This window comes from Nerophis lumbriciformis, linkage group LG05 (assembly GCF_033978685.3).
Source record: "Nerophis lumbriciformis linkage group LG05, RoL_Nlum_v2.1, whole genome shotgun sequence".
Lineage (NCBI taxonomy): Eukaryota > Metazoa > Chordata > Actinopteri > Syngnathiformes > Syngnathidae > Nerophis > Nerophis lumbriciformis.
This window is the reverse complement of record NC_084552.2, coordinates 51,793,502-51,816,047: the sequence shown is the minus strand read 5'-3', so window position 1 is coordinate 51,816,047 and position 22,546 is coordinate 51,793,502. Positions and strand designations below refer to the sequence as shown.

At 44.1% G+C, this 22,546-nt stretch overlaps 1 protein-coding gene across 1 annotated transcript in view; it reads left to right on the top strand.

Moving 5' to 3' along the window:
- Positions 1-22,445, top strand: part of kmt2e (lysine (K)-specific methyltransferase 2E) — a 39,431-nt gene extending 16,986 nt beyond the window's left edge. The window contains 24 exon segments of the mRNA XM_061959590.1: positions 2,056-2,240; positions 8,249-8,360; positions 8,465-8,694; positions 8,789-8,928; positions 9,524-9,705; positions 9,777-9,815; positions 9,887-10,087; positions 10,186-10,316; positions 10,391-10,508; positions 10,581-10,690; positions 10,762-11,014; positions 11,440-11,538; positions 12,441-12,626; positions 17,782-18,108; positions 18,184-18,483; positions 18,554-18,704; positions 18,808-19,034; positions 19,103-19,159; positions 19,243-19,764; positions 19,838-20,082; positions 20,143-20,222; positions 20,300-20,379; positions 20,456-21,136; positions 21,138-22,445. Of these exon segments, the coding sequence (XP_061815574.1) occupies positions 2,170-2,240; positions 8,249-8,360; positions 8,465-8,694; positions 8,789-8,928; positions 9,524-9,705; positions 9,777-9,815; positions 9,887-10,087; positions 10,186-10,316; positions 10,391-10,508; positions 10,581-10,690; positions 10,762-11,014; positions 11,440-11,538; positions 12,441-12,626; positions 17,782-18,108; positions 18,184-18,483; positions 18,554-18,704; positions 18,808-19,034; positions 19,103-19,159; positions 19,243-19,764; positions 19,838-20,082; positions 20,143-20,222; positions 20,300-20,379; positions 20,456-21,136; positions 21,138-21,422 (4,827 nt within the window). The 5' untranslated portion in view covers positions 2,056-2,169 and the 3' untranslated portion in view covers positions 21,423-22,445.
- The last annotated feature ends 101 nt before the right edge of the window (positions 22,446-22,546 follow it).

Below are 22,546 nucleotides of genomic sequence, written 5' to 3'. Positions count from 1 at the left end.
GTACATAATAGTAAAGCAATCGCTCCTCATCAGCTGTGTGTGTGTGTGTGTATGTATGTATGTATGTGTATGTATGTGTACATATATATATATATATATACACATATATTAGGGCTGCAACTAACGATTAATTTGATAATCGATTAATCAGTTGATTAATACTTAGGTTAATCGATTAATAATCGAATAAAAGAGACAAACTACATTTCTATCCTTTCCAGTATTTTATTGGGGAAAAAAACAGCATACTGGCACCATGTTCTGGACATTGGGGATGCAGCATACACCAATAATAACACAGAAATGTAACTCATCAGATCAGAACTGAATCAGATACTGTACACATTTCTGTTGTGAATAATAAAGGATTCATTTTAGGCTGCCTCTGAATAATAGCATGAAATATTCCAGCACCTTCATAACGTTTAGTTATACTAAAGCGTCACTCAAATCTAAATATATTTATATAGCTTTATCGGGCCCGGCTACATTGATCCATTATGAAACCAACCTGAGATATTTCTGTCCGTTACGTTTATTTCAAAATTGGTAACCGTGCGTTTTCTCTCTCAAAGCGGAGTCAGATGTGCCGGAGAGACATTATCAGCCCTGCGTTGCAACAAAGGCATAACGTTAACGTTACTCACAAAAAAGCTGAACTTATGAATGCTTGTTGCCACTATGGACTTAAAAAGTTACGCACTGTGAGTTCTTCCCTTCATCCATGGCTCCAACATGTTTCCTTTTCAGGTGCTCCTGAAGCAATGTTGTACTTCCGTACCATTTTGCAGGAAACGCTCTTCTTTGAAGTCTTTAAAGTGAAGTGTTCCCACACTTTTGTCGACTTAGGTCGTACACTTTTCTCCATTGAAGCAATAACCTCAAGATGTTTCTCCGCTGAACTATCCGTACTTTTTTCCTGCGCCATTTTTTAAATGTTTCCAGCAAAGGAGCCTATGTTGTCACGTGAGCTGTACATGACACATCATTGGCTGGCTTACGCCACCTCATGAGACGTAGCCTCAGCGCCGCCCTGCCGCTGTTTTGTACTTATTTTGATTATTGTTTCTCAGCTGTTTGTAAATGTTGCAGTTTATAAATAAAGGTTTGTAAAACAAAAAAAACCTCTGCGCATAGCATAGTTCCAACGGATCGATGACTAAATTAATCGCCAACTATTTTGATAATCGATTTCATCGATTAGTTGTTGCAGCCCTAATATATATATATATATATATATATATGTATATAAACTTTTTAGCAAAATACATCCACATCCTTTTCAGGTGCTCCTGAAGCAATGTTGTACTTCCGTACCATTTTGCAGGAAACGCTCTTCTTTGAAGTCTTTAAAGTGAAGTGTTCCCACACTTTTGACGACTTAGGTCGTACACTTTTCTCCATTGAAGCAATAACCTCAAGATGTTTCTCCGCTGAACTATCCGTACTTTTTTCCTGCGCCATTTTTTAAATGTTTCCAGCAAAGGAGCCTATGTTGTCACGTGAGCTGTACATGACACATCATTGGCTGGCTTACGCCACCTCATGAGACGTAGCCTCAGCGCCGCCCTGCCGCTGCTTTGTACTGTTTTTGTACTTATTTTGATTATTGTTTCTCAGCTGTTTGTAAATGTTGCAGTTTATAAATAAAGGTTTGTAAAACAAAAAAAACCTCCGCGCATGCGCATAGCATAGTTCCAACGAATTGATGACTAAATTAATCGCCAACTATTTTGATAATCGATTAGTTGTTGCAGCCCTAATATATATATATATATATATATATATATATATATATATATATATATATATATATATATGTATAAACTTTTTAACAAAATACATCCACAGCAAAACACAAAAATAATTTACACAAAGTCTAAACCTGCTGCTTGCTTAAACAAAGACATGATTTATGTGACATGCTGTATTGCAAGATAAGGCGATGTGGCTGATGGAAGTCAAATGTGTAGACCTTGTCTGTTGGGAATGTGTTCTTAAAGGTCTTCTGTTGGTAGGGCAAACCCTAACTGATTGTCCCAACTCTGTCCCCAGGCCTTGTGGATGCACTTAGATGTCTGCAATGACTGCTGTGGCTGGCATGCCTCAGTGTTTTGGACTCCCATTCTTTGGACTCTGTAGGACAAGAACTGATCAGCAGAGAACGTCATGAGCATAGTCATCCCAGTAGGGGTGGACACAGCAGACGCCTCGTACCGGGATATGGCTGCAGGCTCAGAGTGAGTAACCCCAAACGTACAATTTGTTGCACCTTCTACACAACGATACAATAAGTATGTGCTCTGTTATTAAATAATATTCATCCTTAATGTTATTGCTTTCATTGCCAACTTTAAACTGTAGTGATCAATTGTAGGAAAGGAACTTGCATTGTGTCCATCCGCTGTAATGGACAGTTGAGCCCCACCATTGATTGTTCTTGCTCTTAACCATGGTAGCTATTAACTACATCCGCCTGTGTCAAAATGGCAGCAAGCCCAGAACGAGCATTTTATGCCGCCTGTGTCTTTAACACCCCACTACAACACATGACCCCCACCCACTTTTCATCCCTTTCCCCATATTCCAGCCTGATGTGTGCTCATGTGTACGCCATGTTCAACCACTGAGGCAGAAAGGTGCACGCCGTCATGGCAACAAGCTTCACGTCAACCCCCCCACCTCCTCAGCCCCAAGCCCCCTCTTTCTCGTCAAGGACACTGCCGCGGATTTCTCCGGTGGATAAATGAAGCAAGATGCTCTCGCATGACTAAAGAATAACACACGTCATCCACTCATGTAGGAGCGGTGCCTGTCTCTTTAAATGAGCGGGAGAGCCCGCCCCTATTTGCTTTCATCAGAGCTGTTGCAGTGACAGCGTGTGTTGCCATGGTATCTGCCCATTGCCCCCATTATCCCCTCTGCACTGCGCAAGGCCTGTTTCCATGGCAGCAGGCCTGAGTGACAGCTGGCCCGCCAAAGGTACGGCGTCTTAAATGGTCCCACTGCGTCGTCACCCCCAACAACCCCTCCTTACTGGAGTTCTGCGGCCAATGGGGGGAGACAGAGGTCCCCTCTTGACTCTGCTTCGCTCTTTGTCCATCTACTGTTTTCATTGTAAAAGAAGACATCCTGAAAAAGAGGGTTCATGCTGAGAAAAAGGACAAAGGTGCTCTTTAGTGTTGTGAAAGGAAAACGGCGTCATGTCCTTTCCATATCCTCTCAAGTCTGCACCAGGGTGACCAGCTGTTGGCTAATGCAGTATGTTTCTCTGTGTGTGTGTGTGTGTGTGTGTGTGTGTGTGTGTGTATGTGTGTGTGTGTGTGTGTGTGTGTGTGTGTGTCTCCACGGTTACACTCTGCTTGCGCACGCACACTGGTGGAGTACGTAGTGTTGCCATGGCAGCGAGTGGCATCATTTTAGGAGTGAAGGCATTGTCTCTGGCTGCTGCTCTTCATTTGTCTGATTTGCTTCTTCCCTCCACTTGCCTCCACATTGGTCTTGTTTGCATTCATACAATCTCATCTGCTCTTTAATAAATAGTGCTGAGCAATCATTACATGGTATTTTCTCAACTAGCTGCACCTCTTTCACTTCATGCCTGTGAATATTCTCATTCATCAGGTCGCTCGTTGTATTCTCATGGCATCGAAGCGACGGCAAACGGACTGTTTTAGTTTGTCTTACGAGATGTTTTCCCCTCTTTTCCACCTTAGAGCTTTTCCTCCATTCTTTACACAGACTTCCCAGGCGTGGAGACATAAATGATACGAAGCCTCAAGCCATGCACATATTCAAATATCCCTCCCTCCTCACTGCACAGCTTGGCTCACTTATTTGCACGCTTGCCACTGCAAACGCTGCAAGGGTAGTATCACATAAAAAAAACAGCACGTGCTAATTCTTTATTTTCTTAAACTTTTTCCCCACTTGATTTATACATGGCTAAATAAAATTGTAGTAAACCGTAAGACTAGGCACCTTTTTGCTTTTTTAGACAATAACTTTTTTGTATATATCAATTTTTAAATTTAGATTTAAAGCGGAACTGCACTTTGTTTGGAATTTGGTCTATCATTCACAATCCTTATGTTAGAGAAACACACACTTTGAAAAATTTGTATGCATAGTTTATGCATGCATGCTTAGTAATAGGCACATTCAGTGTTGGCGCTAGGAATTTTCAAAGTGGGGTCCCAGGGACCTCATCAAGTCATAAAAATGAGGTCCCACAGTAAATTTTTGGGGTCCCACTTTTTTCTAACCTTTTTGAAAACAAATGATAAATGTATGCATTATCCTGTTGTATCTCACATTCTATATTGAGTTTTGGAAAAAGGTTGTCATAAATGTTACTTAATTCATTAAAAAAAGAATACAAAAGAAAACAAATGTTTATGCATATGTAAATATATTCAGTTATAAACATTCATTCACTTTCTTCTTCCCTTCATGGATTTAAACGTTAGATAGTTAACAGGCCAGAGGTGGGTAGAGTAGCCAGAAATTGTACTCAAGTAAGAGTACTGTTACTTTAGAGATTTATTACTCAAGTAAAAGTAAGGAGTAGTCACCCAAATATTTACTTGAGTAAAATAAAACGTATGTTGTGAAAAAACTACTGATGAGTAACCTACTCGTTTAATGATGACGGCAACAAATAATGCACAAAAACATAAAAATAGCAATGAGCAAATTCGGAGCCAGGAATATCTCTTAAGCAACTAAAACAATAATATATATTAAATATTAATACATTAACATAAAAAAAATTATGGCAAATTGAGCCACAATAACTTAACAGCACCATAGGCTCAGTAGGCAGAGATTACAAAGGAAAATAACAAGTAAGCCTTCACACAAACCATAAACTGATCGGTGTGGGCTGCATGAATTGATTTACTTAAACAAGTTGAAAAACTTATTCGGGTGTTACCATTTAATGGTCAATTGTACGGAATATGTACTGAACTGTGCAATCTACTGATAAAAGTTTCAATCAATCAATCACCTGGGAACACACTGTGCACTTCTGATTGGTGTTTCTATGCATGGGTCTGTGTGTGTTTGACTGTGCTTGTGAGTGTGTCTCTGTCTGTCTGTATATGAGGCTGCAGTGCGTTAATAAATGTCCCCACACGATGTACATTTGACAGTGATTCATAGCAGGGAAGCTAACATCAGCCTACGGTGACATCCAAAATATCTACTAACGTTACTTACCGCGATGTGCTTCCTCAAATTTGACGTTGAGTTCATGTACCGGTAAGCTTAAGCTTGTTAATCATGTGACCGCCTGGCTCTGTTTGATTGGTGAAACAGAGTCAAACGTCACCAGTGACTGCATTTGATTGGTGAAACGGAGTCAAATGTCACCAGTGACTGTATTTGATTGGTGAAACGCAGGCATGCGATAGATCCTACTTTGAAGGTCTGTCTGACAAACCAAAACAAACAAAGCATGCATTAACAGATCGATAAAAATCAGTAGCGAGTAGCGAGCTGAATGTTGATAAATGAGGCGGAGTAAAAGTAGTGTTTCTTCTCTATAAATATACTCAAGTAAAAGTAAAAGTATGTTGCATTAAAACTACCGTACTCTTAGAAGTACAATTTATCCCAAAAGTTACTCAAGTAGATGTAACGGAGTAAATGTAGCGTGTTACTACCCACCTCTGCAACATGCTAACAGTAAGGCGCTGGAGATGTATCTTTACTTTAAACTGAAGGTAGCTATGAAAATATCATATCCTGGTTATTGTGACCAACGTTATCACAGTTAATCGTTATCATCATGATATTGTTAAATGTGTTGAAAAGAAACACTGAAATATTTTAACCAGGTTTTATTGGGGAAAAAATAGACACACAATATACTTTCTTTGCAGAAAGTTTGGGCTTCTTTACAGCAATATTATTTTTTAGTGTTTGTATATGTTCTTCCATTTTAATTTGTTATAGTTTTTAAGGGTTTTTTAATGATAAAGGCAAAACAAGTGCTGCATGTCTGGTTTATGACGTCAACACGGATTCACTTACTGTTGTAAACACCGCTGTCATATTCCTTTGAATAAATATCTATTACTCTGTGCCAAGAGAGCACAGCATGTAGGTTCAATGTGGACAATTGAATATCTTAGTTGCTCAGTCCGAAATGTTTATTTAAACTTTGATTGGAGTACGATGTTTTTTAATGATGAAATATTTTGATATGTCTTGTATTTTTGTTAACATTTAAGCTAGCTAGCCAGCTGCTGACGCGCCTGTTTATTTTCTCACCCTAACCCACATACATCACAGTACAGACTACGGATAATCTTGACTCATTGGAGCATTTTTCAAAAATTGGTTATCAAGGCTATGTTTTTATTTTATTGGATTTATTGGTGCTATGTCATAACTCCTCATATCGGCCTGACAATTATCCATCCGATAAATATCATGCACACACAATTACAACAGATGTGGACATGAGCCATGTGATTTAATTAAGGTTCCATGCCATTTAGTTTTGAAGAATTGTAAGAAAATGCCACCCTAAATACTGTTTTCTCCTGAATATAAGAACGTATTTTACCCTTGAGAACGTCTAGAAGTTTTACTTGTAAACCAACAAGCAGACCAGAGAGACAGCTTTTTTGACACATTCCTCTCTTACAATTTGCAATTTCTGCCTTTTGCTGTAGTTTTAAATGCTGGTCCGTGTCTTCTAAGTGCTTGACGGACTGATGGGCGACTCGCGGCTACTGCGCTTTTTAAAAGTATATTTTCAAAACGTTTCCTGAAATCTGAGCTGGTAAATATAGCAGATGATGAAAATGTATATATAAGGTATCTTTTTTTTTTCCAGAGAATTGAACTGCGCAGTGTGAACGCAGCGATCGCAAATTGCAAACAGAACTACATATGATTTAAGATAATAGTGATCAATGAAGTCATCAAGCAACTGTTGAACAGATAGGAAATATGCTACAATCAATGAAACATGATTGAAGAGATATTGATAGTTAAAATAAAGATTCCCTGCTATTTCTTCTTATATTGGGGTCAATATAGTACTTTTAAACGTTACCCTATCAAAGCTGTTTTTTTAAGAGTTTAGTCATTCTGGACTAGCATTTGTTTTGTGTTTACAGTGAGTAATGCCACAATCTCTAACAAGAAATCTGTGTTATAAATACAGTATAAGTTTAGTTTGGTTAATTATTGATTGGAAGATCGAGCTCCTGGTATGTTCTTTTTTCTTATCTTTCTAAACTCTCCCTCCTCCTTGCGTCTTTCACGCCCTCAACCGTGTGGCAGTTAATCAGTAGTGTAGACACACAAAACAGAAAAAACATTGCACGCACACACCTTCGAAGGTTTCGCCTCCAGACCTCATGCATGCACTTATGTTTTCACTTTGACGGGGAATACTTGAGCGCGACAGTGCACAGTGCAGGAAGTGTCAGAAGGCCGCCTTTTTCACGGCGTGTTCCACGAGGGCTCATGGAAGGTACTGTACCACCACTTCAAGCTAAGACAAATGAGGTGTTTAGTAGGGGAAAACAGCACTTTCTTCCTCTTGCTGTTTTGTGCTGTAAAAAATGACTAGTGTGGGGTAAAGTGTATCATTTTGGCAGAAATGCTGCATGGCTTGTTTCACTCTGCATTGTGTGGGTTGGTTTACTTGCTCAATAAGCTTAGTTAGCATATATCTATGTATTTTGCCTTGTATGTAAAATCCTGTCCAATTTATTTTATTATGTAGTGCCAATACTTTTTTTTTTTAACCAAGGAATAAAAAAAAAAAAGTGCTAAAACCGTCTCCTTTTCCACACATTCCTCCTTTTACTCAACGTTCTTGTTTGGCACTGCACATTTTCTGTCCACTTCCCCATCGGATGGCACCATTTCCTACCTCGAACACATCCGTCATGCCAGAGTGTGGGTGGGTTGGTCACAAACGGCCAAACAGGCTCTCCACATCGGATCTCGCTGAAAGCAGATCTACAGGTTTGGTGTGAGCAAAGCTGACAAGTGTTTGCGTGTTAGTTGTTATGCCTGAGTGGCAGACTCCACACGTCTCTCATGATCTGCTTCAGGTTCATTGGGATTGAGTTAATGGAACACAATAAAAGTGCTTCCAGTCGCACGCATCCCTGCTTCTGTGCCTGTGCCAGCATGACTTAATCCCTCTGCAAATACAAAACAATGTTTTGCTCTGTAATATTGTGCACTAATTTGAGTATCGTATGTGTGTTTGCAGACCAGAGTCGGTGGAGGCCAGCCCTGTGGTGATAGAAAAGTCCAGCTACCCACACCAGATCTATAGCAGCAGTTCTCACCATTCCCACAGTTATATTGGCCTGCCTTATGCTGTGAGTAACTCCACTGTGTCACAAGTAAACACACAGCTGCTAGGTTGAGGCTTTTTTTTTTTAGTCACAGTCCATCATGGCTGCTCTTCCTGTTCACCTGTTAGGACCATAACTATGGGGCGCGGCCCCCACCCACGCCGCCGGCCTCGCCTCCCCCCTCCATGTTGATCCGGCAAGGAGATGGGGGGTTGTTTGTTCCGGGGGGCCAGGACGAAGCATCCACAGGCACCACACTCAGCACTTCCGAGGATGGCAGCTACGGAGCCGACATCACCCGCTGCATCTGCGGCTTCACCCACGACGACGGCTACATGATCTGCTGTGACAAGTGCAGGTTGGCTCTTTTTTGTCCCAATACGCCTTTTGACGGCGCGTCCCCCCACCCCACCCCGGATGACTCAACAACTCTGTGCTGTGATTCTCCCCAGTGCCTGGCAGCACATCGACTGCATGGGCATAGACAGGCAGAACATTCCTGAGACGTACCTGTGCGAACGCTGCCAACCGCGACACCTAGACCGAGAGAGGGCCATCTTGCTGCAGACCAGAAAAAGAGAATGTTTGTCAGGTAAGGCTGAAGAGTGCAAGGAAGGGTACCAAACTAACAGATCGATACCAACGGTGTCCAATCTTTTTGAATCCAACGCTCGTTTCTGTCAAACCTTTTGATAGATGAGTGGGGCAAAAAATATTTAAAAGAATGTACTCCAGAAGTCACAGTAATCTAATTCTATTGTCCTGACGTTACGTATAAATAGGTTTAATGTGCCTGAGAGTCTTGTTTTGGTATTAGTCAACAACCAGTCTTACACAAGTAAGATGAGGTGATGTAACAGTCACATAAATTGATTGCATATTATTAACAGGCACGTGAAATGTACACGAAAACACTGTTTGCATGGCAGCAGATCCTCTTTTTTCCTTCTTTTTTTCTCAAAAGGTGCTAACATCACTGTATTTAACAAAATAAACCATGTTATGATGTAGTTATTTATAAAAATAGATGTTCATATCCATTAACACAATAAGTGTGTTTTTGATAGGAATGTTGTGTACAGTATTTCAGGGAACACCACTCTCCCTAAGCCTGAAGAGTGACACCTGCTGGACGAATAAGGAACGTTTTCTAACGCGCACCGCTCCACTGTCTTTTACTCAAGTAGACGGGGACACTAGTGCTACAGAGAGTGGCGATGAGGTGCCTCTGGAGCTGTACTCAACCTTCCAACACACGCCGACCACCATCACCCTCACCACTGGGCGCCTTGGCAACAAGCAGGCTGACAAGAAGCGCAAAAAGAGCGGTGAAAAGGAGTCGCCGGCATCTTCCGCCCGAGCTAAGAAGGTTTGCTCTGTTTTGAATGAAATGTGTGCGCACATGCATAAACCTACTCACTTTTTAATTGCTCCCCGCAGGCCTTCCGAGAGGGCTCCAGGAAGTCCTCCAGAGTAAAGGTAAAGACACGTTAGCAACAGGACACCGCTTTTGCTTCTGAGCACAGACTCAAAGAAACGTCCTTGTTCAGGGTGCAGCTCCAGAGCAGGACCCGACAGAGCACCCGTCTCTGTGGGAAAATAAGATTAAGGCATGGATGGAGCGCTACGAAGAAGCCAACAGCAACCAGTACAGCGAGGACGTCCAGGTGCTGCTTCGCGTCAAAGAGCAAGGCGACGGAAAGAGCCTGGCCTACAATACACATCTTGCCTCCTTCAAACCCCCGGTGGAGGTACCGCGCTGTGTTCAAACACACCCTCACTTCAGTCTGCTGATGCGGGAGATATTTTGTGCAGCTAGTTCACGTCTTCCTGCGTGTCTGCCCTCCAGAGTCAAGTTCAGAAGAATAAGAAGATCCTTAAGGCCGTGAGGGACTTGGTCACAGATTCCCTCATCATTGAGTACAGGGGCAAGTTCATGCTTCGACAGCAGTTCGAAGCCAACGGGTACTTCTTCAAGAGGTCAGTAAGGTGACAGTGGCAAAGCGCTATATTTTGTTATGTGGCTCACTTGTCACCTTTTGCTTCATTTGCAGACCTTACCCCTTTGTCTTATTTTACTCCAAATTTGATGGATTGGAGATGTGCGTTGACGCTCGCAGCTTTGGCAATGAGGCGCGCTTCATCCGCCGCTCCTGCACCCCTAATGCAGAGGTGACTGGTCGTCCCCAACAGCAAAACACTCAACTGTGAATGTCCACTAACAATCGCCTTACTTGGCTCCAGGTGCGGCACGTCGTTGAAGATGGCATGTTGCACTTGTACATCTACTCGCTGAGGCCCATCTCCAAAGGCACAGAGATCACCATTGGTTTTGATTTTGACTACGGCAACTGGTGAGTTGAAGACCAGTTCGCAGGGTTACCTCATGTTTGGACATACAATTGTAACACGGTCCCTTGTGCAGCAAATACAAGGTGGACTGTGCCTGTGTGAAGGGCAACCCGGAGTGCCCCGTGCTCAAGCACAACATGGAGCCCACTGAAAACCTAGGCTCTGGAGGCCGGCGTCGGGGCAGTCGCAAGGACAAGGACGTGGAGCCAGAGGACCTGGGTCAGAACCAGAATATGGGTGTAGATGGCGAAGGAAAGGGCAAAAGTGTGGGCGACTGCAAACAAAGGAAACTCTCTCCATTGCGCCTCTCCATCTCAAACAACCAGGCAAGACTTTTGTTTATTCTGTTTCTGAAACATCTTTTTTTTTTTTTTACTTTTTAAAAACATTTTGCTTTTCTTAAATGTGTAAGCATTTGATTTCCAGTTTAGTTACCATTCCCTCCTTCAAGCCCATAGCTGTTCACCTGTGTCCCCTCAGTTGTTACTGTGATTGAGATTACTTACTACTTGTTAATGTGTGAGGTAAAGCTCTTTAGATGGCAACATGAGCAGTACTTTGCTGGCCAGTGTTTGTGCAGGCGTCCTTGTGCCCACCTAAAGCACAAGGCGAGTCACTATCCCCACCCGACCTTATGACCTGTCCTCCATTCTCACCTGTTCTTCCTCTTGTCTGTAGCCAGACTTGAATGATGAGTCGTGATAAAGCGCCATACACCCCCCTTCCTTCCATCCCCTCCTCCCTTTTACAGGATCCCGACTTATTTGAGGATCTAGAAGACAAAACATCCATTAGCAATGAAGTAGAGATGGAGTCAGAGGAGCAGATTGCAGAGAAGAGGAGGAAGATGGTAAGTGTGCCAAGCAAAGAGGCTGTTTAGCTTTTAGTAGCTTTGCTGCCGCCACGCAGTTGCCCAGCGCACAATGAAGATGACAAAAACAAAAACAACCACAACAACCAAAACACATGCCCCCCGTGTTTCTGAGTGTGGTCTATTGTCTCAGGTGCAACTGCCTCATCCTGTTACCCTCCTCTTCACTATCACTGCAACAGCCTGTACCATTGCTGATACCCTCCACCAATGCTGCTCGCTTTTTCAAATCTTTGCTGCTTTGCTTTCACAGCATCTGAAGCTTTATGCATTGTTTGGGTTTCCTTCTACCTGGACCTTGTTACGCTCAATAGACTAGATGAAGCTTTTTTAAAGTAGACACTTATCGCTCTTATTTTTCTGAGTGATCAAACAAGTGCACGCACAACCCATAGTGGGGTCGACTAGAACTGAAAAATTACGCGTGCGCGCTCCGGAAATTACCCCGTAGTCAGCTTATTTCCCTTTGTGGAGCCTGGGCGTGAAGTGCTGACTCATTGTTAGCAAGCGCTCTCGCAAATCGTTCAAGCGAGAGAAAGATTGCTTTCTAACTATCTCTAATGTGAGGTGGGCGGGTGGGAAGCTCCATGCCACAGTGCATACTTTGTGTGACTTGTTTTAGACTTTCTTACTTGGTAGATGCCTGGCTTGTCATGATGTATGTCCTGTCACCACGGTTTTCCCTTTTGGTCCACCTCTGATCTTTCCTCGCTCTGGGCCAAGAGGGCATGTTCTTGCCGCACTCAGCAGCTTTTCCCCTGCCCCTTCCCCTTGAGCAAAAATTAACCCATCGCTCCTCCTGCACCATGTGACACGAGCGTGGTATAGACTTATGGCTTCCGCTCCCACTTCATCTTTGTCATCATGTAAACTCCCTGCAGACACGAGAAGAGAGGAAGATGGAGGCCATCCTGCAAGCCTTCGCTCGGATGGAGAAGAGGGAGAAGCGCCGGGAGCAAGCCTTAGAGCGGATCGGGAGTGTCAAGACTGAGGTTGGCGGACGCAGTGACATCAAGGAAGAGCCTCCGGCCACTCCAGAAATGGCAGATTCTCCCTCCGTAATCCAGGTAGGAACATGAAAGTAGGGCTCGGCAATATATCGATATACTCGATATATCGCGGGTTTGTCTCTGTGCGATATAGAAAATGACTATATCGTGATATTCGAGTATACGTTCTCACGCAGTTGCTTTTAGCTGCGGGGCGTTAAACAGCATGCGTTTCTCCCTCTTTCCTGTCTCTCCTTTTCACAGAGACATTAACAAGTGCACCTTCTTACATACGTCACATACTGTTACGTGAGCATCGTCACATACGTTGCGTTAGCTGTGATGCTAACAGCTAACGGTGTGGTTTGAGTGGTAATACGAGAGAAAGAAGGAGCGAATCTGGTAACAAATGGAGGAATAATTAATTCCCAAGAAAAACAGCACGGGGTCCATCGTCTGACGGTGGTTTGGCTTCAAGCAGGAATATGTCTTTACATGTCAACATCTCCGTTCGGTGCCACACCAACTAAATGCCGAAGCAACTATTTCCACATCAAAAGTGCGCTTTATTTGTTATAAACTATTGTAGTGGCGTTCTGTACAAAAAATGCACTTTAATTTAGTGTTGTTTTGAAATGTCATCTTAGTGACATCATTCACAAAAGTGCACTTATAGCTTGTTTTAAAATGTCTCTGACAATCTTGCACTTTCTGTTTTGGAAATGACATGAATGTTTGTCCCACTGCTTAATAACTGTTTAATAAATACAGTTTTGCTAAATTGACTCCCGTATTTTTCGGACTATAAGTCTACGTTTTTTTCATAGTTTGCGACGTATACTCAGGGGCGACTTATGTGTGAAATTATTAACACATTACCGTAAAATATCAAATAATGTTATTTATCTTATTTGCGTGAGCGACGAAGAACATGTCAGCAATCGTCACACACACGTCAGCAATCGTCCCTCACACGCCAACCAATAAGAATTCGGCGGGGGAGGGTCATGGCAGAAGTGCATTGTGGGTCATGGAATGCTAACTGCTATATGATATACGCTACTGCCGGACCTATGAAAATGGATCACATCAACATTGGCGGTAACTTATAAAAACTGAGAAGGGCTGAACTAAAATGGCACCGAAAAGTAAATCATATACTGCAGATTACAAGCCGGACGTGAAATATGGGGAAGAAGATTTCATCGGATTTAGTGATCGGGAGTGACAGATTGTTTGGTTAAACGTATAGCATGTTCTATATGTTATAGTCATTTGAATGACTCTTACCACAATATGTTACGTTAACCTACCAGGCATGTTCTCAGTTGGTTATTTGTGCGTCATATGGCGTACACTTATTCAGCCTGTTGTTCACTATTCTTTATTTATTTTAAATTGCCTTTCAAATGTCTATTCTTGGTGTTGGATTTTATCAAATAAATTTCCCCCAAAAATGCGACTTATTCTCCAGTGCGACATATATATGTTTTTTTCCGTCTTTATTGTGCATTTTCGGCCGGTGCAACGTATAGTCCGGAGCGACTTATAGTCCGAAAAATACGGTAGTTGTGATTTCCCTCTCTGCATGAAAGTTTAAAATGAGCATATATTAATGCAGTATGAACAAGAATGTTTTAATGTAGACACATAGAATCATCATACTGCTGTGATTATATGTATCAAGTGTTCATTCAAGGCTAAGGCAAAATATTGAGATATATATCGTGTATCGCGATATGGCCTAAAAATATCAAGATATTAAAAAAAGCCATATCGCCCAGCCCTACATGAAAGATTATTTTATCTTCATAGTCCTTATCAAAATCTTAAAACCTGGGGAAGATTACAACTCTGAGTCATAACCAGATTGTAAATTGGACATTGTTGAAAGTTGGCAAAATGAAAACTGAATTTAAACTAATAACTTTAGTATATCACTTTATTCATCCCACATTTGTGAAATTCCACAATAAAACTCTTTGGGAACCCACACTCTCAGGTTTTGAAAATAGGATGCTCTCATTGTGCCACGGCGTTTTATGTCTTTCAATGTGGCGCAAGGAACGCCTCCCACAGAGAAAAACTGCCATTCCTACATTGTTCATATTTGTTAAAAGTTAAAGTTAAAAGTTAAAGTACCAATGATTGTCACACACACACTAGGTGTGGCGAAACAGAGTAAACTAAATCTGACCAATCTAAATCTATGAGCACACACTGATGAAGGCTACTCCGATGAGCGACAAAACGTCCTCTAAGACAAACCAAACAGCCCAGTTGCGATCGATTGAATGCCCTGAGATGACAATGATCTGGATGAATGACAACATTCATACACAGTCAAAACTGTGTGCCCTCAAAATTTCCCCTTCATAGAAAAGTCATGGTTTAAACCTCGTCTATAGCAGCTACTAATATAAACATTTGCTGCAATGATAGACAACGTTGATAGATTGTCTTACCACTGCTAAATTCCATCTAGTGCATTTGCGTTGTGACGCTCGGGCACTGCTTTGAGTTTTCTGCCTGCACTGTGCTCCTCCAACACTCAACGACTGCAGTACAGTGCAGCAAGGCTTCGCTCCGCCAGACAGCAGACAGCGGTAGCGATGTCACCAACAAGTTCTCGCGGTGAAAGTGTGCACTTTTGTGTAAAACAATTGCAATGTGAGATAAATCAGTGTTTTTTAAACATAGGGCCGAGGGGTGGCCAAGGTGTGGTACCAAGGACCTCAGCGGTAATCTGTTGTAATACTCTTTTCCACCACTTGTGGCAGTAAGGACAATAGCAAACAAACAGAAGAAGTCTGAAGCTTAAAGTCGCAGATGTTTCTTAAAGGGGAACTGCTATTTTGGGGAATTTTGCCTATTAGTCCTTATTTAAGACAAGAACACATATGCTTTTCTTTTTTTAATGCATTCTAAATTGCAAATAAGTGCGATCAAAATTTGCTTACAATAGAGTCTATGGGAGTCGCAATATCCTGCCTATTAAGCCCTTAAAACATCCAAACACCTCCATTAAGGTTTTAAATACACACTTTGATATGTAATCCACTAACGGGAACATTTATAATAACATTTAATATTTACGTATTTTGCTCATAGCTAAAGCATATGCGGCGCATTAATTTAAAAAATGCATCACATTGTTTGCTTTTTTTTTCAACAACATCACTGATTATTACTCACTGCAGACTTTATCAGAGCCAACAATCACACAAAACATCTTTACTGTACAATGTCTGCTGTCATTAGGATGCTGATTGATAGAATCCTGCTATAGCCTCGTTTTGATGAAGAATAATTCATGATGACTAATGTGGTAAAGCTGTATTTTCATCTGCACTTAAATTTTATTGACAGTTTAATTAAGAAACATATATTGTAATTGTTTATCATTAATATAGTTTGAATGTATTTTAGCACTGCGTAATTATATAGAAATGTATTTTTCATCAGTACCTTGTGCAATATTTTAGTAGTGTTTATTTTTATAAGCCTGACATAAGCCTTGATAACAATCTTTTCGATTAACACATTATTTCTTATCATTTTCACAAGGTTGTAAACTATAAGTAGGTTTAATATAATTATTGAATACCAATAAAATCAAGAGTAAGATCACTAATTTGGCGGCCCCTTTTGTACTGAAAAAGTTGGGCCCCGAGGTCAAAAAGGTTTAGAACCCCCGGAATAAATTATATACAAAACAGGCATAAGATCCAACTGGAAAAGGACAGAAGAGGGGTGCACTTGCTTGGATTTGTCTTTTAGTGCTTTTAACATGTTAAGTATTATTAAACACAGAGCGTTTTATTCTGGAAATCAACCAGATGTATTTTGTTCCTATTGTACTATCCCACTCGGCCCCATCAGTGTGAAAAGGCTGCAGCATCATAAGAGGTTATTATCTGTTTACTATTATTAGGATGAACTTAGTACATTATGAATATTTGTTTTCCTTTCTCCGTAATGTTTTAACTTTGATGATTTAATAAATAATGGCAAATAACGGTGATGCTCGCTTGTGGAGGACATATGGCTACTAGGGACGTTCATATATCTGGCTAGTAGGGACCTTCATATATGTGGCGTGATTTGATACATACTACACTTACCTGTGCTGGAAAATGCTCGTTGGCGCAGGATAGTTACATGTATGTAAATTGTCAACAAATCAGCAAGCAGCAGCTGTCTTACTCATTGTCTCAGCAAATTATCACATTACTCAACATTTACCGTTCGTGTTTACGAGTTCAACGCTTTCCATTGTATACAGTTTCAAAGTGTGACTTTGTCATGGCAACCTGCTTATAGTGGCCACTTTTGCCGTTTTGTTTGAGTGGTTGTTATAGACAGTCTTGACTGTAGTTCCGAAAGTGTATTGGACAAAATAGCAGTGTTGCCCATACATTCATTTATTTGGGGCACTACCTGTTCACCCTCGCTCATAAACACATTATTTTATAAGCATATTATATGATCTTGTCTGCAAGAGAATAAGAAGATGGAGCAATTGGGATCAGTGGTGCCAATTTAGTGTATTGCTCTTTTCAACAAGCAGCGAACACACTGTGGCCCCTCCCCTATCTAAAAGCGCGCACAGGTGGCTCTGTCTTGTTTAGCGTGTGTAATTTATGTGTAATTCTTAACATTTGTTTAGCTTTTAATGTTTTTTCGTCACTTTTTGCAAATGTGTCAGTCAGTCGATGATTGTCATTGCGCTCCATCCCTCAACCCACCATGCCACAAAATACTAGTGATGGGTAAATGACTCACTGGCTGTATTGACACTGCACTGGCAATGTGTTGCTTTTTCATAATGGCGCCATCAAAATTATTCCAAACGTAGGAATTTTTCCTTTTCCTTAGTTACATTTAGATCGCTTATGGCGACAAATACCGATGCCTAACGCGGATGCGCCACTCCTGCGCTGAAAGAACCACTTCCTAATAAACGGCACAGCAGTTGCATTGGTGACATGGTTTGTTTCTAAAAGATTGAGGCATCGAGAGACGCGGTATCACTTCACGTATAATAAGACATTGGTGCTTCAGTATCGTTTCACCCATTACTACTTGTAATATTCTCCTGTTCTTAAGATTTAGTTCAGCTATGTGTTTGAGAATAGAGCAATGCAGGCTTTTCAAAGGGATGACACCAGGTTTTCTTCTGTAGTAGTGGTACCAATTTCATAGCTCTAAGTGCTCTTTTATCTGTCTTCAGCCTCTCCTGGAGGTAAAAGAGGAGCCAGGAGTGAAGCCAGCCAAGGTCAAAGGATCCCGCAACAGGAAAAGTTTCTCTAGAAACCGCACGCACATTGGCCAGCAGCGACGACGTGCTCGCACTATCAGCACCTGCTCCGACTTAGCCCCGTTGAGTCCTGTGGAGCCCGTGGAGCCTCTGAGCAGTGAAACCCCCGAGGGAGAGCCCCCTAGTTTGCCAGAGCCAGAGGCCGTCTCTGCCCAGGCGCCCGACACCAGTCCCCCACACAGCAGCTCGCCTGCGCCCGAGCGAAACCGCTCTGGGAGCAAGAGCTTTAAAACTAAAAAGGTAGGTGGATATTTTATCTTCTGAAACATGAGGTCATCAAGTGGTCTCCTGCAAAATATTTTCTTCTCTCTGCAGCACTTTGTCAGTGAGTGGGTAGGAGAGAAACAACTGGATTGTCCGGCGGCGCGCACCCCAGAGCCGGTGCCTGAGCGGCCGCTCCGGATCAGCAGTGACCCCGAAGTACTTGCCACCCAGCTCAACGCCCTCCCGGGCCTGGCCTGCTCGCCACAGGTCTACAGCACGCCCAAACACTACGTCAGATTCTCGTCCCCCTTCCTGGCTAACCGCAGCCCCACGACCCCCGGAGTCCCCACTGGGAGACGACGCTCCAGAGAACTGCCAGAAACGCCTACGTCCACTGGCTCCTGCAAGAAGGTCTCACAATGTTCTCACCTGGAAACTGTCATGGCTACCTGGGTTACTCACAATCCATTCTTTCCTACAGCGATGGTTAAAGCAAGCTTTAGAAGAGGAGGGGTCCACCAGCCCGGCCAGAAGACCGAGTCTCTTCATGCCCACTGAATGTCCGCTCAGCCCCTCCATCAATGGAGACTCGGACAGCCCCCTTCCCTACAACGGGTCCTGTCCACTGCCTGGTACGTCTTTAAAGGAGGAGGAGTAGAAAACCTGAGTGGTAAAGAAAAAAAAAAAAGGGGGTTGCATTAAGAGTTTTTTTTTTGTTTTTTTTAAATCATTCAGAGTTGCCCACACCTTTAAAAAAGCGACGGTTGAGTCCCTTAGACGCCTGCATGTCTGAGAGCTCCACCCCCTACGGCTCCCCTTGTGCCACACCCACCCGAGGCGACCAATCGGAGACATCCGCCCCGCCCGTATTGTCGGCCACACCGCCACGTCCCAGAAACGATGAGACTGTCATGGAGCATTCTGCCAGCACCCCAACGCAAACACCTAACACGCCCCAGGAGGTAAGGTGGAACGTAATGAATGCCTCTACGTTCTTGGATTCAATGAAATGTGCTTCTGCTCTTCACAGAGTGAATCTTCAACAGAAAGCTCGCCAGATGTTAACATGAAACCAACTTTGTTAGAAGTGAGTGAGCCAAATGTTCCTCTAAAGTATTTGCGTAGGAATATAAGCTGATGTTTATGCCTTCATCTTTGTTTTCCTTGCAGGCTGAGCGTCCTCCTTCGTTGGTCCTGTCTCCTTCTACCCAGGCACCAAGCACTGATGTGGTTCCGCCTGAAGCCAAGACGTCAGTGCCTGGCAGTCCGCAGCCCCCAGCCATTGACTCGGTTGACTTTACAGAGGACCGAGCTGATGTGGGGACCGTCGAGGACGGTTGTGAGGTTACCTCCTCTGCCGAAACGTGTGCTTCCTCTTTCCCCTGCTGGATCAAGAGCCCAGAGAGAGTCCCGACCGTCCCTGCTGGCCTGAACTTCTCTCCCATCAACTCCAACCTTAAGGACCTTACCCCCTCGCACACACTAGAGCCCTTGCCTGCTCCCTTCAGGCCAGAAGCTTCAGTGGGGCCCGTGGCAGGGGCGTCCTCTCAGCCACCCTTCAGCGAGGGACAGGGGCCACTTTTTTTCCCCTGTTCCGACGATGCAAGTTCGGGCGGTTTCTCACGCTCTTTACATGGGGAAGGCACTTGTGAGGGTGTGGGGTCTGCGCAGAACCCTCCACAGAAGAAAAAGGTGGGTGGGATCTTTTGGGAGCCAAACAAAGGTGGTCTGTGAACTCTTAACATGTGGTGCGTTTTTCTCACAGGTGTCCCTGCTGGAATACAGGAAGCGACAGCGCGAAGCTCGCCGCAGTGGTTCCAAGACGGAGTGCAGCTCCCCTGTGTCCACCGTGCCCCCTTTAAGCATGGACACTTTCCCTGTCACCATGGTGACCACCAGTGAGGCCGACCTACCTCCGCCACCTCCTGCAGCGCTCTGCACCGTCAAGGAACCTCCGACGACCGAGGAGGTGGACAGCCCGGAGGAGCGGGAGGGAGGAGAAGGACAATGGTAAGACGACAGGTCTGGTGGTTGTCCATGCAGCTGGTGAAAGAGTGCTCTTTTTTTCAGGACGTCATCCACATTTGTTGAGCAGGCGCGGGAACGCAGCTACCACAGAGCGTTGTCGCTCAGCAAGGACAAAGACACAGGTAGGAGTTAATAATTATAATAATAATAGGTGCAAAATTCATTATTTCATGTCTAACGTGTGTTGTGTTTTTCAAAGATGGTGAAGCTGAGGGTGGAGAGACACCTGCATCGAGAGATTGTCCGTCCCCGGGACCCCAGAGGACCCCAACGCATGCAGTGAGTCATCATCTAAACACACAAAGTTTATTGTGTCAATGAGCAGAGCTGAATGTGATGCATTCTGGTCTTACAGCCGGGCTCTCCTGGTCCTGCGCCACCTTCCTGCTGGCCAACAAAGGAGGAAGATGGCGACAGTCAGTCTCGAGCGACCAACACAGCCCTCCAGCTGCCCAGCAAGCCCAAATCAGCCCCAGTCACCCCAACCAAGCTGCACCCGGCACCCCTGCCCTCCTCGCCAGTGCACTACCCAGGATCTGCTCTCCTCCACACCCAGTCGCAGGGCTCGCCCTACCGCAGCCAAAGGGCGCTCTTCTCCTCCCAGCCCCAAAACCAAGCCACGCCACAGGCGCCGGCGTCGTCGTTCCACCAATACAGCTCGCAGGACACCTCGCCACCGCCCCCGCCTCCGCCGCCAGCTCCCCCGGTCTCTTCTGCCTACTTTCCCAGTCAGGCTCCCTCCCCTGCGGGCTCCTTCCCTGGGTTCAAACCAGCGGTCACGTCCCCCTACCCTCCTGGCTCACAACCCATGATGCAGACTCTCCCTCACAGCGTGCACTACCAGAGTTCAGTGGCCTCGCCTCCTCCTCCGCCGCCGCCACCGCCGCCGCCCCCCCACCACATGACCAGCCCGACCCTGGTGCATGTAAACCTACAGCCCCCACCAATCCAGCAGCACCAGCTCCTGCTCACCACTGCCCCCCCGCTGCAGCAAGGCCAGCCCTCGCAGTCTCTCACCCCTCCTCCCCCGCCGCCACCCCCCGCCCCCATCCGGTGGAGCCCACCACTTTCAGACCTTGGGTGGGTTTCAGACGGCGTTGCTTCACCCCACCGCCACTGCCAACCCCTCGGTGCCCCCTTCCTCATACCCCTCCTCCCTTCAGCAGGCTGGACTACCGCCGCCTCCTCCTCCTCCCCCACAACAGACTCAGCAAGGTGCGGCCCCGGCCGGCACTTCTCCGATGCCCGCTGGCACACGCGGAGCACCCACCTCCTCGACGCCCTTCCACAGTTCGGGTTACTTGAGCACGGGGTGGCATTGAACTCTGAGGACGATGTGTGGGGTCAGGGGGCGTGTACCTTAAAGTGTAGATAGGTTTTCTATGGCCAGTGGAAAAACAGTTATTGTTGGATAAAAGGGTATTTAAAAATAATAGGACTGACATAAAAGGCAAACTTTACAAGATGGACGACCCCCCTCGGTGCTCTTAGCGCTCTCGTCTTTTTATACAGCCTTCCTTCCTGTCCCGGGTAGGGGAGGGGCACTCTATCATGTGTCTTGTTTGGGCTCCCGTTGTTCGACCCTCGCACTTTGTTTAATGGACATTCCAGCCTATAGCCCTTCCCCTCCTCTTCCTTCTTCTTCTTCTATCGTCTGTCTATCCTTTTGTTTTATTTGTTGAACCTAGCAAACTCAAAGCTTTGTTTTGTATAGAGAGGAAGAAAAAAACCCGTATTTTGTTTACTTCCGCTATCAATAAATATCTGTTCACCGCTGCAGAGATGAAGAACGATTTTCGTGGGGCCACCTCAGTGGGCTACCTGCATGTGTGTGTGCGCGTATGTGTGTGTGTGAGCGTGTGTGTTTGTGGTGGTCCTCTGAGGGTGGTCAGGCCCGCAAGTAGGACGTTAGCAGTTTATTTTTGAATATCAGGCATCACTTGTAGAAAGTGTAATTTAATGTATAGGTGGTTACTCCAGCTTTCACCAGGAAACGTTTGTAAATATTGGCTTCTTTTTTTTTTTTCTACGCTTGTACAATTCGCTCCCATGCCTGCCCCCCCCTCCATTTTTTAAAAAAGATAATGGTTGTACATACTGTACGAACGCTCTTCTTGGCATAAGCTGAATGTTTCTGTGACTGTAGCATAATTTTTTATTTCAACCTTCTCTGGACTCTTGTCCTTTATTTTTCATTATTGTTATTATTATTATTATTATTATTATTATTATTATTTGTGTGTGTGAGTGTGTTTGTGGCGAGGGGAGGAGCTCACAGACACTGCACTGGTTGGCTATTTTCATGGTTCATTATAATAAATCACTGTAATAACAGTTTTATAAGACTTGTTGTGACGCTTGCTTAGCTTTTGTGTCCCTTTTTTAGTGGTGATAAAAGTTGATAAAACTCAACTAAGGTAAGCCAATTGTGGACCAGGAAATTCAA